At 35.3% G+C, this 17,159-nt stretch overlaps 1 protein-coding gene across 6 annotated transcripts in view; it reads left to right on the forward strand.

The window, feature by feature from the left end:
- Positions 1-17,159, forward strand: part of LOC108749530 (basement membrane-specific heparan sulfate proteoglycan core protein) — a 203,761-nt gene that overhangs the window by 133,175 nt on the left and 53,427 nt on the right. For all 6 annotated transcript variants that reach the window (XM_018488334.1, XM_018488293.1, XM_018488301.1 and 3 more), the window contains exon 10: positions 12,784-12,891. In XM_018488334.1, coding sequence (XP_018343836.1) covers positions 12,784-12,891 — 108 coding nt within the window. The remainder of the gene's footprint in view (positions 1-12,783; positions 12,892-17,159) is intronic.

A 17,159-nucleotide genomic window follows, 5' to 3' on the forward strand; every position in this document is an offset into this window, starting at 1 on the left:
GTCTGTAATGCAGGTAGATTTTATATGCGGCAACGCATACGCGCCGATACATGCGCCAGAGTATCGCACCTACGTGCACGCGATATACGCGAATGTACGCGGACACACGCACACACACACGCACGCACGCTACGTGTGTCATACGCAGTCCCCACGCGGCATGCCGAGAGCGGATTTTTCATGCAAATTCGCTTATAAAATCGATGTTAATTTTTATAAAACGATTATCGCGACCATCTATGTGACAATAATGTTAACTAAACTGCGGCCGCCGGACCGTGTGCGGAACTCCTGTTGACCGCTTCCGGCGCACCGCTAAAAAGTTACCGCGCGCTCTCTCTCTCTCTCTCTCTCTCTCTCTCTCTCTCTCTTTCATCCCCCCACTCCCCCTCCATCCCACCTCTCACCAACCCCTCATCGTCGGGCAATGATCGCTGGCAAAGATTAATCGTCGGCATCAATTGTCATATTGTAGCTTCCGAGGAGCATTGCGTGAACGCGGCAGATGAAACGATCATGGGCTTTATTGTACATTTCTTGTTCGTTCGGCCGACCATGTATTATCGTTTATATCAAATCAGAGTGTTATACATGGCAAATCTATGCATAACTATTATGTACGAATGTAGATTCATGCGCATATGTACGCCTGCGCTGTCGTCACGCGCTCATCAAGATTTGCATTCGTGCATCGGCAAGAATCTCTAAAGTGCTTCGTACATACAAGATGTATACGCGAACGTACATACGTATGCATGTACCGAGAAACCTTTCCATCTTTTCATTCGATCTAAGTCGGGCGGCGCACATTTTGCAAAGTGCATTAACGAACCCGCACCGACGGAACGTAAGTTTTTTCCGTTCGGTGGGAGGGAAAGATGCGTGTCCGCGTCATTCTTTTCTTCGATTGCGCGTCTTATACAACCGTTAGTGAACGAGGAGGTAGGTCATAAAGGCCACGAGGGCCATGAACTTAGAATATCCTTTTTTAAAATATTTATAGCAAAGTCTTATATATTTTTTTAATTGGACAAGAGAAATCCTATATTCGGTCAAAGCGAATTTTAGTACTTTAAATATGCGCTTTGACCGAATATTTCTATTTAATTAAATTTATTCTTACTAGTCCAAAATCGTATCTCAATGTATTTTTAATGTTTCTGAAATTGAGCAATTACTTAAGCAAATTTGCTCAATCACATTTTATTTTAAGATTCCAAAAATATTTTTTAATTTAAAGAACTTCTAAGTGTAAGAAACACAGATTTCATTGTATTATTCTTTTTTTATTGTGTTAATATAATTTTAAGTAAAACTTTTGATGAATCATCTATCTCAATGATACTATTTTAATGTAATAATTTAATATTTTATCTTTTCATATTTAATAAAAAATTTTGTTTGCGGCGTGTCAATGTCCCCCTTCCATTTGACAAATTTCTGAATCCGCGAAAATGTATACATACGTCCAGGAACTTGAGAAAAGCACGTTTGGTCGGTCAGATAAATGCGCGTGGATCTTCTGGTGGCATCAAGAGGAAGACGAAACTTTCGCCGCCGGCAGTCCATTAGAAGCGCACGGACGATTTAGCAAGGGATGGGCGGTGGGGGTGGCGGTTGCGCTCGCTTTTCTGGGGCCGGCTTTTAGGTCCAGCAATTTGATGCACGTTGCTTGTCATGCTAATATCTTCAGCTTTATATCGCCGCTGAGTTTTTCCCGGCGTTGATACACGTTTTCGTAACGCCGGTCGTCCTCGCGGTACGCGTCGTTGAACACCGTGAAGAATACCGTTGCGCTGTCACCGTTGAAATTATGTCGCTTCGTCGAGACGAATTGCTCGGGAGCGACTTTAAGTGACGAGACGCGCGGGGAAAACGTGTCTTCCCTTATTTCCTTTTCTCCCGCTGTGCTCGCTCTCGTACTGCGATTCTCTTGCGGAAATATTGCACGTGGCACGACAACACATTGCACTAGGATCCTGTAATTCTTAACGACAGTATCGGTGTCATTATATATATTGCGAGACTTTTATTATCATATAATATATAATACCTGCTCAACGACGATGTAACGGTATCGACATTGCCGTTACAGAATATGTTTTGGCAATAACGTGAATCCAGAATACAAGAGTCACGTTATCCTTTTCTTAATTAATTGTTGAGAAAAAGATAGGGATCTGAGCACAAATATTGTCGTAACATTTACTTAGACTTAAGTTGTAGACGTAAGTAAGTGTCGTGTCTCCAAGAAACGGCAATAAGTTGTACATCACGCGGCAAAGCTTGTGCGTTACTTACGTCTACAACTTAAGTCTCTAAGTAAGCGACAATTCTTGTGCTCAATCCCATAATCTGACCTTAGCGTTCACCGTATTTGGATAAACGGTATTGCAAAAACTCCCTAATACGCTGGATCAGTATTCTGTAACTCTTAATAACTTTATTAAAATTGACGATCAATCTGAGATATTTCAACTCAGTTTGCGATTGCGTTTTAAGCAGCTAAACCGAATCAGCGCATAGTTTGAAAAATTGAAAAAAATGTATTCGTAAAAATTTGCACATTATAGTATTTATTAAGCACTAAGATTCATTTTGGTATAAAATAGGATTTTTTTATTTCTTATTAATTCTCTTAATTAATCTTATTGATTTATTCTCGTCGGTCTACTTTAAATTAATTGTCTTAACAACACCGTCGATATTATTACCTTGTCGTTGTGCATTATACATGGTAAAAAAAAATTCTGTAAGGACACCTAAATAGTTCGAAATTACACTTTAAAGAAATCTGGTTGCATTAATAGGAATTCTAGTTGAAAATAGACAAATCAGAATTTTCTGATTAAATCTGTTATAAATTATAATTCTATTTGAAATAATTAGCATTCTAATTGATATGATCACAATCTTCTGGTTCGTTTATTTTCAACCAGAAATTTTTTTCAGTACGGGGCTTACAAGACATCTTTTAAACGCCCTTTAGATTTCGCAAAGGTCTCTTTAAGACGTCTTTACACGCATGTTCCGAATTTGGACTTTTTATCTAAATTATTTTCTGGGTAATTATAACACTGTTGTTAAGAGTTCCAGAATGGAAATCCTGTATTTGTAACTTTTAACAACAATTTGTTATCGTTATATTGTCGTTATGCAGCTTTTTTATATAAAATATCTGCGCAACATGACATAACGGTACCGACACTTAAAAGTTACAGAATTTCAGTGCTGGTTTAACTAGCTCGACGATTCCTTTCGATTTTCCGTACTATCGCGGATACTCCGATATATCGTGTGTGGTTTTATGCATTCCATCACTGCGAATTACTCAGTAATTTGAAAACATAATTTGCATAACATTTGCGTAAGATAAACCGACGTAATTGCGTATTATCTTTGAGTCTAATATATTTGAGATGAATGATATTACATAAGCATCGTATAGAGGAATGGTAGTGCATAAGGCGGTATGCCTAAGCTATAATATTACAAGAGTAGATCAATGTAAATATAATAGCTCTTTCTGAACGTATCTTGTTTTTTCTGTCAAATAAGACGTATAAGCAGGTTTCTGCGCCGCCTAATTAGAATTCCATTAACAAACGCATCGCGTCAGAGGTAATAGGCGAGAATGGTAATATAATAATGACACGTAATAATAACAGCTTTAATATCACGGGTTCATGGCATCTTGGCAATCTGCGGAGTCGCGCAACGTTAATTTAATGAAAACGCGACCGCTGCAGTCCGCCGCCGGCTTTTTAATTGCGCTTTATATGCCGTAAAAAAAATTTTACGTGCCCCACGCGATCATCGCGTAGCCTTACGACTCGTATATTTTCCAGGGATATAATACATACGATTTTCCGGGATTCATTACTCTATCGCGGTCAATATCGCACGATTAATGAAGTAATTGCATTGCGGTGCGCAACGACGCCGCTGGCAAATCCTCCTTTACGATCGGTTAAACATCCTGATGCAATTTGCCATCACCGAGAAGCGGCATAAGACATCTTGCTTGAGATAAGGAACAGAACGGCAGCGCAAACGATGTGACACGGAATTTCTATATACAGCATCCAGACAATCTTTTAAAAAGGCACTATTCAAGGTATCCGTGTCAAACTGCTTAATTTTTTAACCACAAGTATTCTGACTCACGCCATTTCCACAACAATAGAAATCAGATAATAAAATTCTTCACAATTTTCTACACGGAAAGAACAGTTTTGCTGAAGTATTTACAAATTTAGCTAGATGCAGATCTAAAAATAATTTTGTTTGACTCTCTATATAATTCTGTTTAGAGGTAAAATTATATAGGACGTTTAAATTAGTTATTAGAATGTTAAATCTGTTTGCAGCATATTGACATCCACGCTTAAGCGTTCTACATAATTATTTTGATGATCCAACACAATTATTTTCAGATTTACAACGTCCAGGGCAATTTTTTTAAAAGGTGCAATTCGAGGCATTGCCTGTCATACTGCATGTCATACTGCTTAATTTTTTAAACATAAATTTCTTGATTCACGCCATTTTCACAATACAAAGTCAAATAATGAAATCCTGACAGTCTTCTTACACAAAAAGAATGATTTTGCTAAAATATTTAAAAATATAGTTAGATGCAGGTCTCAAAATCTAATTCTATCTAGACAAAATAATTGGCAATCTACTTAATTTTTTAAGCATGAGTTTCCTGACTCACACCATTTTTACAATAGAATCAAATAATGAAATCCTCGATAGTATTCTTAAACGAAAAAAATGATCTTGCTGAAGTATTAAACATTTGGCTAGATACAATTCTGGAAATAATTTTCTTTGAAATTCAAAATAATTTGATTTTGATATCAAAATAATTATATGTAGACAGGAGCGTCAACTCAAAATTGTGTCAAGTATCGAGTAACGAGTTGGCGAAGAGTGAACGGACAACCAAAAAAAAAAGTCTCATGATTGCATGAAAACTTTTGCACATATATTTTTATTTGTTACATATATGTTTGTTACGTATATTTTTCATATATATAATATATATTTTCATATAGAACATGCAAATTTGGAACTATGAATTTTGTTCCTACTTATAATATTATTTCATCCATAGCTTCTAAATTATGATTTTGTACACCATCTGAATAAATATGCAAAACAGCCGTACTATTTAACAAAATTGGAAGCATCGTAGGACGTAGATAAGTTTTTAATCTCCTAGGAGCCGAAAAAGATCTTTCCGCAATGCAGGATATTGCCGGGATTGTAAGCAGAAGTTTTATCATTTTTGTGTATTCTGATATAATTTCTCTCACGGCTACATCTTTTTTCAAAAAATTAACATGTTTTAAATTACAGATCTCTATTTTCTTGGCCTCCACTATATTATAAAACATCGTTCGATGTAGTTTTAATTTGCGCCTGTCAAAATCGGTTTTATATATTGTAATAATGTGATCAATGTTGCTTTCGTTTCGTCGAAACGCTACATCTGGGCACTAGTGAAATACCGGTCGACGATCGTGAAAGAGGCAATCGCCGATCGAGTTGGAAACACGCTACTTTTCATATATATAGTTTAATTAATTTCCATTTTTAATAAAATATTAAATAATAAATTATTTCGTCAAAAAATAATTTATACATTCTTCGGATTTCCAAGTGTGGACTTCCACACATGGAAAAATTTCGAGTGTGGAATACTCCATATAAGTCACACTATAGTCGACGTCCATGTATATAGAACGTTTAAATTAGTTGCTAAATGTTTGTAGCATTGACACCAATGCTTAATTTTAAATAATTATTTTGATAATCCAATCAAATTATTTTCAGATTTGAATCTAGCTAAATTTTCTTTCACATACATTTTCTTCAACTGCTTGTTAACGCGTTAATAAATTCTCATACACGTACCAAAGTATGTGCATCGCCACGTTCATAATTAATAAATACGGATTATATATTCTGGTGAGATTATTTAAAAATAAATTTTCGCGCAACATCCGAGCCGGAATAAGATGATAATTTGCGAGAGTGAAATATTAAGTAGGAAAACATCGTATATGTAAAATAGGCAAATGGGAAAGTTTGCGAGGCTTTTTCACGTCGCGAAGAAGGCAGTTGCCGCCACCCTTGAGTTAACGTTCTGTCCCAAGGACCCATGTTTACAATATACATTTTTATGGGCTGATTCTTTTATAGCTCTTAATCTTAACACGCTTAGAACGGGAAAAGTTTGGAAGTTGCAGTCTTCGTGGTGTTCCAAGTACGCCACGCCTCTTGATCTTTTATACCTAGGTGACGTTAAAAATCGGATAATCAATCGAAGAGAAAAAAATATCGTTCGAGTTTCTTAATCTTTCTGCAAGTCTGCGGTATTAATAAATTAAACGGTTTGCGTGAAAATAGAGTGACGATCAAGTAGTAAATCAAATTAAAAATTAGTTTAAGAGTGCTATTTGTATAGTGTTAATTTCCCAGAATATAGTTTTGATAAGAGGATTTAACACTCATCAGTGCTATATTAAATTAATAATACGCTTGCATTGCTCCTAATTTTGTCTCTGTGATTGCTCCTAATTCTGATTTGATTATAAATGTGTATGAACTACTTTAGCGATAGGTAATTAAACATTCTTCTTTTTATAAAAAAAAAGACGAATACGATTTTATAAAAAAAAAGAAACGAACGAAACATAAATAATTTTGGCTAATCTATAATAAATATCCTACAAATATATATAGATTCTATTACAAATCTATATATGTGGAGTACTTTGGCAACAGATAGTATTTGATGTATTAGCAGTTGCTGAAAAGAATATATACAGATAAGGTTCGAAAAATTTTATCATCCAGGCTTTCGAGAAATTAAGAACTTTATTTTTGAAAAACTCTATAAATTTATCAAGTATTTATATCAATCATGGTGTGAATTTAAAACCCATAGTGTTAAATCCATGTTATATTGGTGTTAATGTTAACACCGACGCAGTGAGAATTATATAGACACCACTATTTTTTTAGAGTGTATCTTGTATAATACCTTTGTGTATGTTACGTAATTGAAAATTTCAAAAATAATTCCCGCTAAGTTTCACCGTACTCGCATGTCTCAATTCCGATCTTTGGCCGGCGTGCTCACCAAACTATTTTTTCTCCGTGGTTTATTTCCGATTAACGCGTGCAAAAGACGCACTGTGCACGGAATCGCGCGCAAGGACCTTCTACAAAGACCTCGGCAGCTAAGACGTGCGGGGAAGTTATTCGTGTAATTTATGGCTAGAGTGCCCCTCGACTGCAGCGAGGTCGCAGACGCTGACGTTCTTCTATTTCAAAGTACGCTTCTTGAAGTTGTTATGAGAATACGAAAAGCGTCCAGCGGACGTCTTTGGAACAATATACTGCACCGCTTTCTCAAAAGGCACGATCATCTTGATATAAACTGATGAGTATCGACAAACTCTCTTCACCAAAATACGTTAAATACATAATTTGATACTTAATAAACATTACAATGAGATAAATACGATACAAAAATGATCATCTTTTTTTTTTTGTTACATTATAACATTAATAATGGCACAAAAAACGGTCAATAGTAAGAAAAAATATATCATCTTGATGTGTACTAATTTATTACTTCCGGTGGTTAATTCTCGAATGCTTTCGCTGAAAGATAGAACATATTCCTTCCCATGCACGGAACGTCGCGTAATCCAGCAATCTCGCAAATGTGGCGAGCGTTCTATCGACTTAATTGCTTTACCCTCCTTAAATTCACAAGGCAGCGGGAACTTGGCTCGTGTACTTTGCCTGTCAGACTCTGCTTCTTCGTCGGGAGTAGCGGCATGAGGCGCACCGCGGACCGTACCTTTTCTTTTTGTCACGACCATCCAGTTTTTAGACGTATCGTAACGACGACATTAATATCGCGTGCAACAGCTCGTGCAGCTTTTAAGGGAGCTCCGAATGCTCGCGGAAAGCAGCGAGCTGATTGCGGGCGTGCACTTTGAAATAGCAGAATGTAAATTAATGCGCCAAACGGATTGCGCTACTCTTTGGTATATTACGTTTACGGAGTTATTAAAACGAGATATTATTTGTTCTCTCATATGTATTGTATACATACCCATGGATACAAATTTGTTGGTAAATATGTTTTAAATAAACATCTATTAGTCACAGTCAATTTGTTCCAATAACATCGAGAGAGGGATTGTGGCTTTATATTTATACGTCGTCAGTAAAACGTATTTATTAATTTTTTACAACTAGAGCAGCTAAATGCATTGTATAAAGGATGTTGGAGTAAAAGCGGTACATTCTGAATTAATAATGTTTTCCTCGATCCAAATCGCTTCACGATTTATCAGATATATGTACCTATGGGACACGCCATATTTCCAATGTTACGCTGCTAATACATTGCTTAACATTGTCGATATCTCTCTGATATCACAAACATTAAATATTCAAAGAAACATGATTTTATTTTCGGTACCACGGACAGTTGCTCTATGGATTTCCCGTCGTCATATTGCGGTTATTCTCATCTCGCGATGAATATTGCATATACATGGATTGAGATATGGTGTGTCTAAGTCAAAAGTTCTAATTTTCCCCGCAGTAGTATTACAAAAACTATAAAAATCAAATCGCGACTTTTGATATTAATATAATATCTGTTTCTTTTTAAGGAGTACATTTTGCTATATGTGTGTATAAGGAATATTGTAAATATAATAACAGCTTATAAAAATTTCGTCGTACTTATAGATTTGAAATGTGTAAGAAAGAACGAAGTGTTAAATATATAATATAAAGACACAAAATTAATATTTAAAAAAGATACGCATATAAAATGATATTATTTTTATCTAAAAATTATTATAAAATACTAAGATTAAAGAAGCAGGAATGTTTATATAAATATATTATAATCAAGAGGGTTATTTTTTTTTTTTATAAAATACATATTTTATATAAATTACAAATTAATCTTATTTGATTAATTAATCTCACAGAATTGTCCCGAATCCCGTAATCAAACGTGATCTTCTTAGAGTTGAAGAGCTTTGCGAGTGAGCCGAAACACTCGTACGAAAAACTTGTGAATACAAACGCGAATCATGAAGCACACCGCGAAGTAACCGACCCTTGAGTTTAGGATCCTATTGACTTACGGTTCGTCTATCCGCCGAATAGAGAAGAGACAGAGCGTGCGCTGGTCTGTTTAATGAACAAGCTTGAGCGGTTTGATTTGCATTGCGCGCAGTCACGCTCCGCTCGCGGTGCGAATTTCAACGTAGCAGTCTCTGCTACTCGGTGGCCACCTGAGTAACGTGAGATACCTGCACGTTGGCACAGCCCGCCCTGAGACGCGCGTAATGCGCCCGGGTAGAGAACGCTTTAAGGGGCATTCCTGTCGCGCCTGCATCGCGCCGTTGCGTTATCGCGATTCAACGTCGAGCACTGCCATCGAATGACAGTTTCCTGTGTCAAAGCATACCCGGTCGCTGTTACACAACGTGATCAACCCCCGTGCGCAACCCGTTGCCGCCTCTCTCTCTCTCCTTCCTCTCCACCCCCCAGCTGCTGCCTTCTTCCATCGAGAGTCGCGCAATTCGAGCGGCAAATGCAATATTGTGGCCTCGCCGCCGAGACACTTGAGACAAAATGGCATGCTTTCGCGCGATTTATCCCTTTTTTCCCCCGTAACTTTCAAAGGCTGCACTTCCCGAAAGCTCTTAGATCCTCTTTTCGCGCATCGTTTTACGTATATTTAATTACGTACATAACTTAAGAGATTCTCCAAATTAAGCAATTAAATGGACACTTTTTAATACACCCGTTTGAGTTTCATCAATTTTCAGTTGCAATGCACGTTTACATATTATTTCCGCGCGCAAGAGCTTATTGTAAACTTCAGTTTAGTAAAAACATAAATGTTTGGTACAAATTTTGGAAAAACATAGCATAACACATAACAGTTGATTCATATGTATATATTTTATTTTTATTTTCATAATATTCAATATAATTTTTCGAGAATTGAAATTGTAATAAAATTTTGGTCTTTGTGTGTGTGTGTCTCTCTCTCTCTCTCTCTCTCTCTCTCTCTCTCTACTGCTTGTATTTATATAAATAAAATAAATAAATAAATGTATGTATATGCATATGTATGTTTATTTATCTATTTACTTTATTTTATATACATATGATACATAAACAATTTCTCTCTTGCCATGTAAAATTGTGTTTTATTTAGTTTGACGAAGCATCGATAGCATCACTTCAGTTTTATTAGTCGGAGCCCCAGCATCGTGTTTCTTTTTCCTACTCTTTGTGTTTGGTACTTATCAAATCACTTTTTCAATCGCACGAGTGCCTCTTCGCATTAGTCGATGGGACAAATGTGAAAACGGGTTGCCGCGTTCGCGGCTCGAACGGCAAACGCGACTCGGTCATGATCAGTAAGTGGAAACGGACGAGCACGCGTCCGGCCTATGAAATTGGAGTCGAACTTGCGAGCGGGCGAATGTTTATTTGAAATAGGATAGCCGGCGAACGATTGCACACTCCTGATTTCGAAACCCGAGGGGACTCGATCATTGAACGAGCCCGGACGAGCGACTAACGAAAAAATTGCGTCCGCTGTTTTGCGGTCCGGCTGTGTATCATTCGGAGACAATTAACAATTGACTTTGTGAGATACGAGAAGAGTCGAAGTGGAGAAGAATGAAATTCTAGTAATGAAAACAATATCCGTTAAAATTAAACGCTAACCAGAATTGAAGTAATTTGTTAAAATTTCTTTCAATAATTACCTTATATAAAAGAATAATCTATTTTCTAAACACTGTTATTGTTTCTGACTCTGTAAATATTAGGTATGTAATTTATACGACTTTTTTCAAAAATATGTTAACACTAAAGATACAAACATTTCAATCAAAATATGTATTTGCTTTTCGAATGTATTACTTTTTGCCATCCTTCGGAGATATTATATAAATATTATATTGTTTTATGTACTACAGTTATCACGGCAAAAGAATACTTTGCAGTGCAATTTATCATATTTAATTTTTTAAATCAATCTTAACACGCTCTTTCCGATACAGTATTGTCTTCGTAAGTTTCACAAATTGTTTCAGTGGTGATTTTACCGCAATAAAAATAGTGAAGGTAATGGCGAATATAAGCACTTTTTTATTTATTTTTAATTAAACTAAAATAAACACGGAGAAAAAAAATTGTTCATTTGACTATATTAATTTAATTCATCTTTCCTATATATTTTTTGTTGGAGAATGTATGTATTTAAATCAAATATAGTACATTTGACTCTTAATACATATATACTTCATAAAAAATACACACACACACACACACACAACACACACACACACACACACACACACACACACACACACACACATATATGTATATATAAAATATATATATAATCTAAATTAATTTTATCAAATAAACAATTTTTTCTCAGTGTAGTTAAATGTTTAACTGCGGATTGTTATGTAACTTTCGAAACTAAATTGATCAACCTTACTAATGGAAAAGTTGGGCACGAAAATTTAAATACACTGTTGTTATAGCACTATCTGAAATTGCAATAAAAACAAATTGACAGACTCCAAAAAATAAATCAAATATTATATCTATGAGAGCCAAACACAAGATATTCACGTGTAAAGAATTTATTCGATTAGTATATAATGTGATAAAATAGACATTTCGATCTTATTGTGGATCCTTTTCAATACCTTAATAACATTTAATATAATAAAATTAAACATTGATAAATTATACAATTACAATTACTCTTAAAGCTCAGTTTGTAATTGTATGATTTATTACTGTTTAAATTTATTATATTGAAAATTATTAAGATTTTGAAAAGGATCCGCAATAGGATCGAAACGTGTATTATCACATTATATACTACTTGAATAAATTCTTTACTCGTGAACACTCTGGCTCTCATAGGCATAATACTTGATTAATTTATTTAAAATTAATCATGGGAACTTACTTATACACCTAATAATTCAAAAATTTTCCATCTGGCCGAATAAATTCGTCTGATCGGTGAGAGATCGAATTGTTTATTATGTTTTTTCCTCTTGTAAAAATCATGAAACTCGTATGATTCACGGTATTAAAAATGGTACATGTTAAGAAGAAAAATGAGAATTGTGACGCGTCTATGCAGCAAAGCGCTATCCGATCTACAACCTCTTATCTTGCAACCTTACCCTTATCTCTTACGGCCACTGCTTCACCTTTGAAATGTTACCCGCCGCTACGTACGACCTTCTCAGAATTTATATTAAACAAACGACTCCCATTATTGGTTTATTCGTGTGTTGTCAGGCAAGGTAGGATCAATTCAGTGAATCTCGCTCAAGAGCGCGCGAGTCTCTTTTCACGGCTCTAAGCTAACGTAACTCGCTTACATGCAATATCAACCTGAGACTGAATACCTTCTTGTTTTCGAAAAAAATCAAATCTAACGTTTGATGGCTGAAAAGGATCGAATGGTTGTCGGAAAATACGCCTGAATTTGAGATCAAAGAATCAAATACCTCTCTGTCGTCTAACTAATGTCCAATGCACTATATTCTAATGCATCATAATTACAATTACATCGAGTATATTTTTAGAAATTGACTAAAATGTTGTAATTTTAATTTTGACAATAATGACAATAGCTCTCGTATATAATAATCGATTTCTTTCTGTGTACAGCGTGTTCTTCGACCGAGTTCATATGCAGAAACGGTCAATGTATCGACAGTAACAGATACTGCGATGGCGTGCAAGATTGCCACGATGGATCCGATGAACACAATTGCCGTAAGTATCGTTTCCACATCTGAAAGATGATCGCCTACACTCATCACAGTTATTTGCATGCGCATGTAGTTTGGACTTGTAACGGTGGTATCGCGCATTGCTGCGCTGCGATTGTAGCCGCTTCAGAATTCGTCTTTTTTAATAATCTTTTAATAAGACTATATATGGCACACAAAAAAACGTAAGCAGTAAGACATAAGCAATATATATGTGTATAAGCAAAAAACTTTTGGCTTACATCATTATTTTTACATTTTTATTGTGATTGACCGATTCGCTTACGCCTTACATTTTACATTTTTTTGTACCATAGCCTTTAAGTACTGGTAACTATGTTAGTTCGAAGTAATATTGCACTTTTGCGCGTGCTTACAAACAACATCCACAACTGAAGGGCTTACTACAACAGTGGGCTAATCCACATTTTATACAAACAGAGAAAATTAACTCTAAAATTAAAGATTAGGAAATAATCCATACAATAAGATCTTCAGGGGATGTCTTCTGAACATCTTAAGGATGATTCCCAGGATATTTCTCGGATAAAGTGTGCTGTATGGAAATGGATTACCTCACAAAATGTAGATTATTTCACTAGTAATAAGCCCTTTCATTTTCAAATAATTAAACCTTCTTATATAAATCGCGCAAATTATCGTTAATAATTCAGAACACCATTTTTAAGCATTTTTAAGATACAGATCTATTATTTTTATATTTCAAGCTCATATCGTATTTTTATTTTAAAAGAAAATAGAATTCGATTAACATGAATGAGCTTTTTACAATAAGCCATTACCTAAGCTTAAATCTAGTAAAAAACTAATCTAGTCGATTTTTCTTCTCACATTCGACTGTGACTGGTCAATTTTTTACGGCTTGAAACTTAAAACTTATGTAAGCCAGGCTCTACAATAAGTGCTTTAAGCCTTAAACCTTAAGAAATTGATCAATTACAGTCGAATGCGAGGAGAATAATTGACTATGATTCGTCCATTTCTTATGGCTTAAGGCTTAAAAACCTATTGTATATCCGGGTTAACGGCTTATTGTAAAAAAAAAAAAATCAGAAGGCGCTTCTTATAACGCTAATATGGTATTTCACGCTAATTGCGTGAGCGGAAATAAGTTTTGTAACAAGATCGTTCTCGCACGTACGAATCTATAAGACCTGTGCGTGCTGATAAAGGTATCTTCACGCGGAATCATAAACTGATACTGGCGACGCCCTTGCACGTACCGACATTATTTATCGCTAGCGAACGCCGCACGACAGATTTGCATGCGACTGCGCCAGAACTAATGGTCGCGGGCTGGTCCCGACGTATTACGATGAGCTCAATAATTATAATAACTGTGACAATAACAATAGCGTGCTCGGGGAAAGAAAAAAAAAGAATATGGGAGTCATAGTGGGCGGCAGTGGTTGACGATGGCGTTCTTCGGCCTCGTGTTTAAGGCCGTTGCACCCGTATACTGCATCGACATCCGTTTTCTCTCTTCGTTCAACCCTGTCTGCCAACCTCCTCCCCTTCTCTCGCTACCCTTTTCAACCTCAGCTTATTATTTCCGTCGTCTTTTGCGGAGGCATGTTTCGTGGCCGGTTCGTCAGTGTACGACCGCATGCACATCGCTAACTTATTCTCAGTCGTTAAAAGGCATAATTTAAAAAAAATCGAAAACATTTTACGATCGGTAGGTCGTGATTCCAGCGGAAATGCTTGTTTGGTATACACAGAAAAATACATACTGTATGCAGATAGTAATCATTTGTTTTAAGTATTTCATAGATTCATATAACCTTAAATATATCATAAGTTTATCTTAAACGTTCAAGTGATTCAAAATATATTCTGTGAATCCTAGTAAATTTAATACTTTGACAAAAGAGAGACAGAGAAAGAGAGAGAGAGAGAGAGAGAGAGAGAGAGAGAGAGATTATAAATTAAATTAAATTAAATCAATTTACTTATTATATAAATAATTTTCTACGAAATTTTATAATATTCTTAATAAAAAAAAGTAATTTCTTATTTTAAATATATATATAGTAAGAGTTTCACTTTCTCTTCTCTCTTTAAAATTTGTAATAAATACATTTTAAGACTATTATGAAGAAAATATTTTTTGATAATAATCGATACTTTAAAAGAAAAAAAAATTAACTGAGTAATCACTCAGTTTCTCATTTCTTAATAACAATAGAATAATATTTTTCTGTGTGTAGAAGTACAATGCCAAAAATTAAATCAGCATGACATAGTTATTATGTGCTTTTAATTTTTATTAAGTATATAAATCATCTTGAAGGTTGATTAAAGAAACGGTTAAAGGAAGCATCGTAATATACAGTTTTTATGTCGTAATGTAAGAAATATTGCAGCTATCCAGTTCGAATTATTTCATAGTTCATACATAAATACGCTGCAAATTGCGATTTTATGCGGCAATAATCCATTAACGGAAATAACTATAATGAGAAACAACGCGTTTGGTGACGCATGTTATGTTTATGTGATTTTACGACGCTTACGCGACCATTTGTAAATGCTAACATCATGATAGTGATAATTGTGACGCACGAATGTATCAATGGAGAATTGACTACCGATTTCTTATTCATCTTCTCGCATAACTTTACTGCACATCTCATCAGCGGCATGAATGTCGTTAGCGTAGAAGCGCGGAAGACGATTAAAAGGAGAGAAAAAAAAGATCAGGCACGGAACACCCCTCGTCCCCCGGCAAATCTGGGATGGCCCCCTGTCGAACGAGATTTACTCGCGTTTATTAATCCGCCCTAATAACCGGCCGCAATTTTAATCCGACGTTAATCTCCCATGGGCCATCAGCCGAACATCGCGCCAGGCCCTTCCATCATGGCTCTGTCCCGGAATTTCGCATTTTCACTGCTTTAATCCAATTTTGATTCGTGACAAGAGCGTCGCACGTCCGCCGAACTTCTCCGCCGCTCTGCGAAAATCGGTCATGCCGCGGAATCGTGTCAAGCTATATGGCAAGAGTCATCATCCCCTGTAAATCCACGGCACGAGATTATGTTTGTTTCTCGCTGTTCGTCGACGACTTTACGTTACGCCAGTGAGTGATATTTTCGCGATGGCTTATTTTGACGAATCCGAAAGTTTTAATGGCCTCAACAAAATTTATTAGAAGACATCACTGGCTGCGTTCAACAGAAAAAGCAATTGCAACTGCTAAGATTCTTTAATATTCTCTATATTCTAAATATATTAAGAAATAAAATGGGTTAATAGGAATTAACGCTTTAAGTCTTGTGCAATTAATTAATTATAAAAAGATTTTATCCGAATAAAAAATATACCTATTAAAAATACGATACAAAGATAACACTCTTTAAATTCTTTGGAATGAAATCTCACTCTAAAGAGTGAAAATTGAACCAGTCTTGAAAAGAAGTGATTTAATTTTCAATCTTTAAGAGTGAGATTTTACTCTTCAGAATGAGCTTCCACTCTAAAAGTTTTAGAGAGTTTCGGCTAACCTTCTAGTCATCTTTAACAAATGCTAATACAAAGAAGATAAAATACAAATAACATACAAATAAAATACAAATACAAATATGCTTAAGATCTATTACTATATATCTTTAGCAATGGTGCTCATGAGACGGTCAATCATTTCTTCATTACAGAATAATTTTAAATCAGTTGAAAGATTTTACGATAGAAGATGATGCGAAATGATCGCTTAATCTTATTAGAACATAAACGATCATACTTTCAAAGCGCAATTTAAGGCCAAATTATATATAATAGCAATAATAATAATAATATACAAACCGCAAGTCCAGTAATAAAACAAAAATTGTAGCCAAAGTGTAACACAAGTGATCATACATCAAGTAAGATTGAAAAATAATAATGTAACGAAATATAATATATAGAAGTGAACATGTCGACATGGACACTTGCTATGTCGAAGTTTAAACTTAAATTCTTTAATATGATTGTTTCTTAGCTCCTCCATTAGATTTAAACATATAAATCAATGATATTAAAGAATCTTATATTAATAGTTGGGAAACTGCATCTTCTGTTAAACGCAGCTGTTGTCGCACATATTTACCGCCACGCAAAGAAAATACACTATATCATATCTCGAATAATTCAAGATTATTTTGATTTTACGGTTTATCTGATTCAGCAATTAAATCGTTAATTTCTCGAGCGTGTACGAGGGATCATTTCTAAACTACTCTGAAGTGCGAACGAATCGCCTCGAGCATC

The sequence above is a fragment of the Trachymyrmex septentrionalis genome, unplaced genomic scaffold (assembly GCF_001594115.1).
Source record: "Trachymyrmex septentrionalis isolate Tsep2-gDNA-1 unplaced genomic scaffold, Tsep1.0 scaffold11, whole genome shotgun sequence".
Taxonomy (NCBI): Eukaryota; Metazoa; Arthropoda; class Insecta; order Hymenoptera; family Formicidae; genus Trachymyrmex; species Trachymyrmex septentrionalis.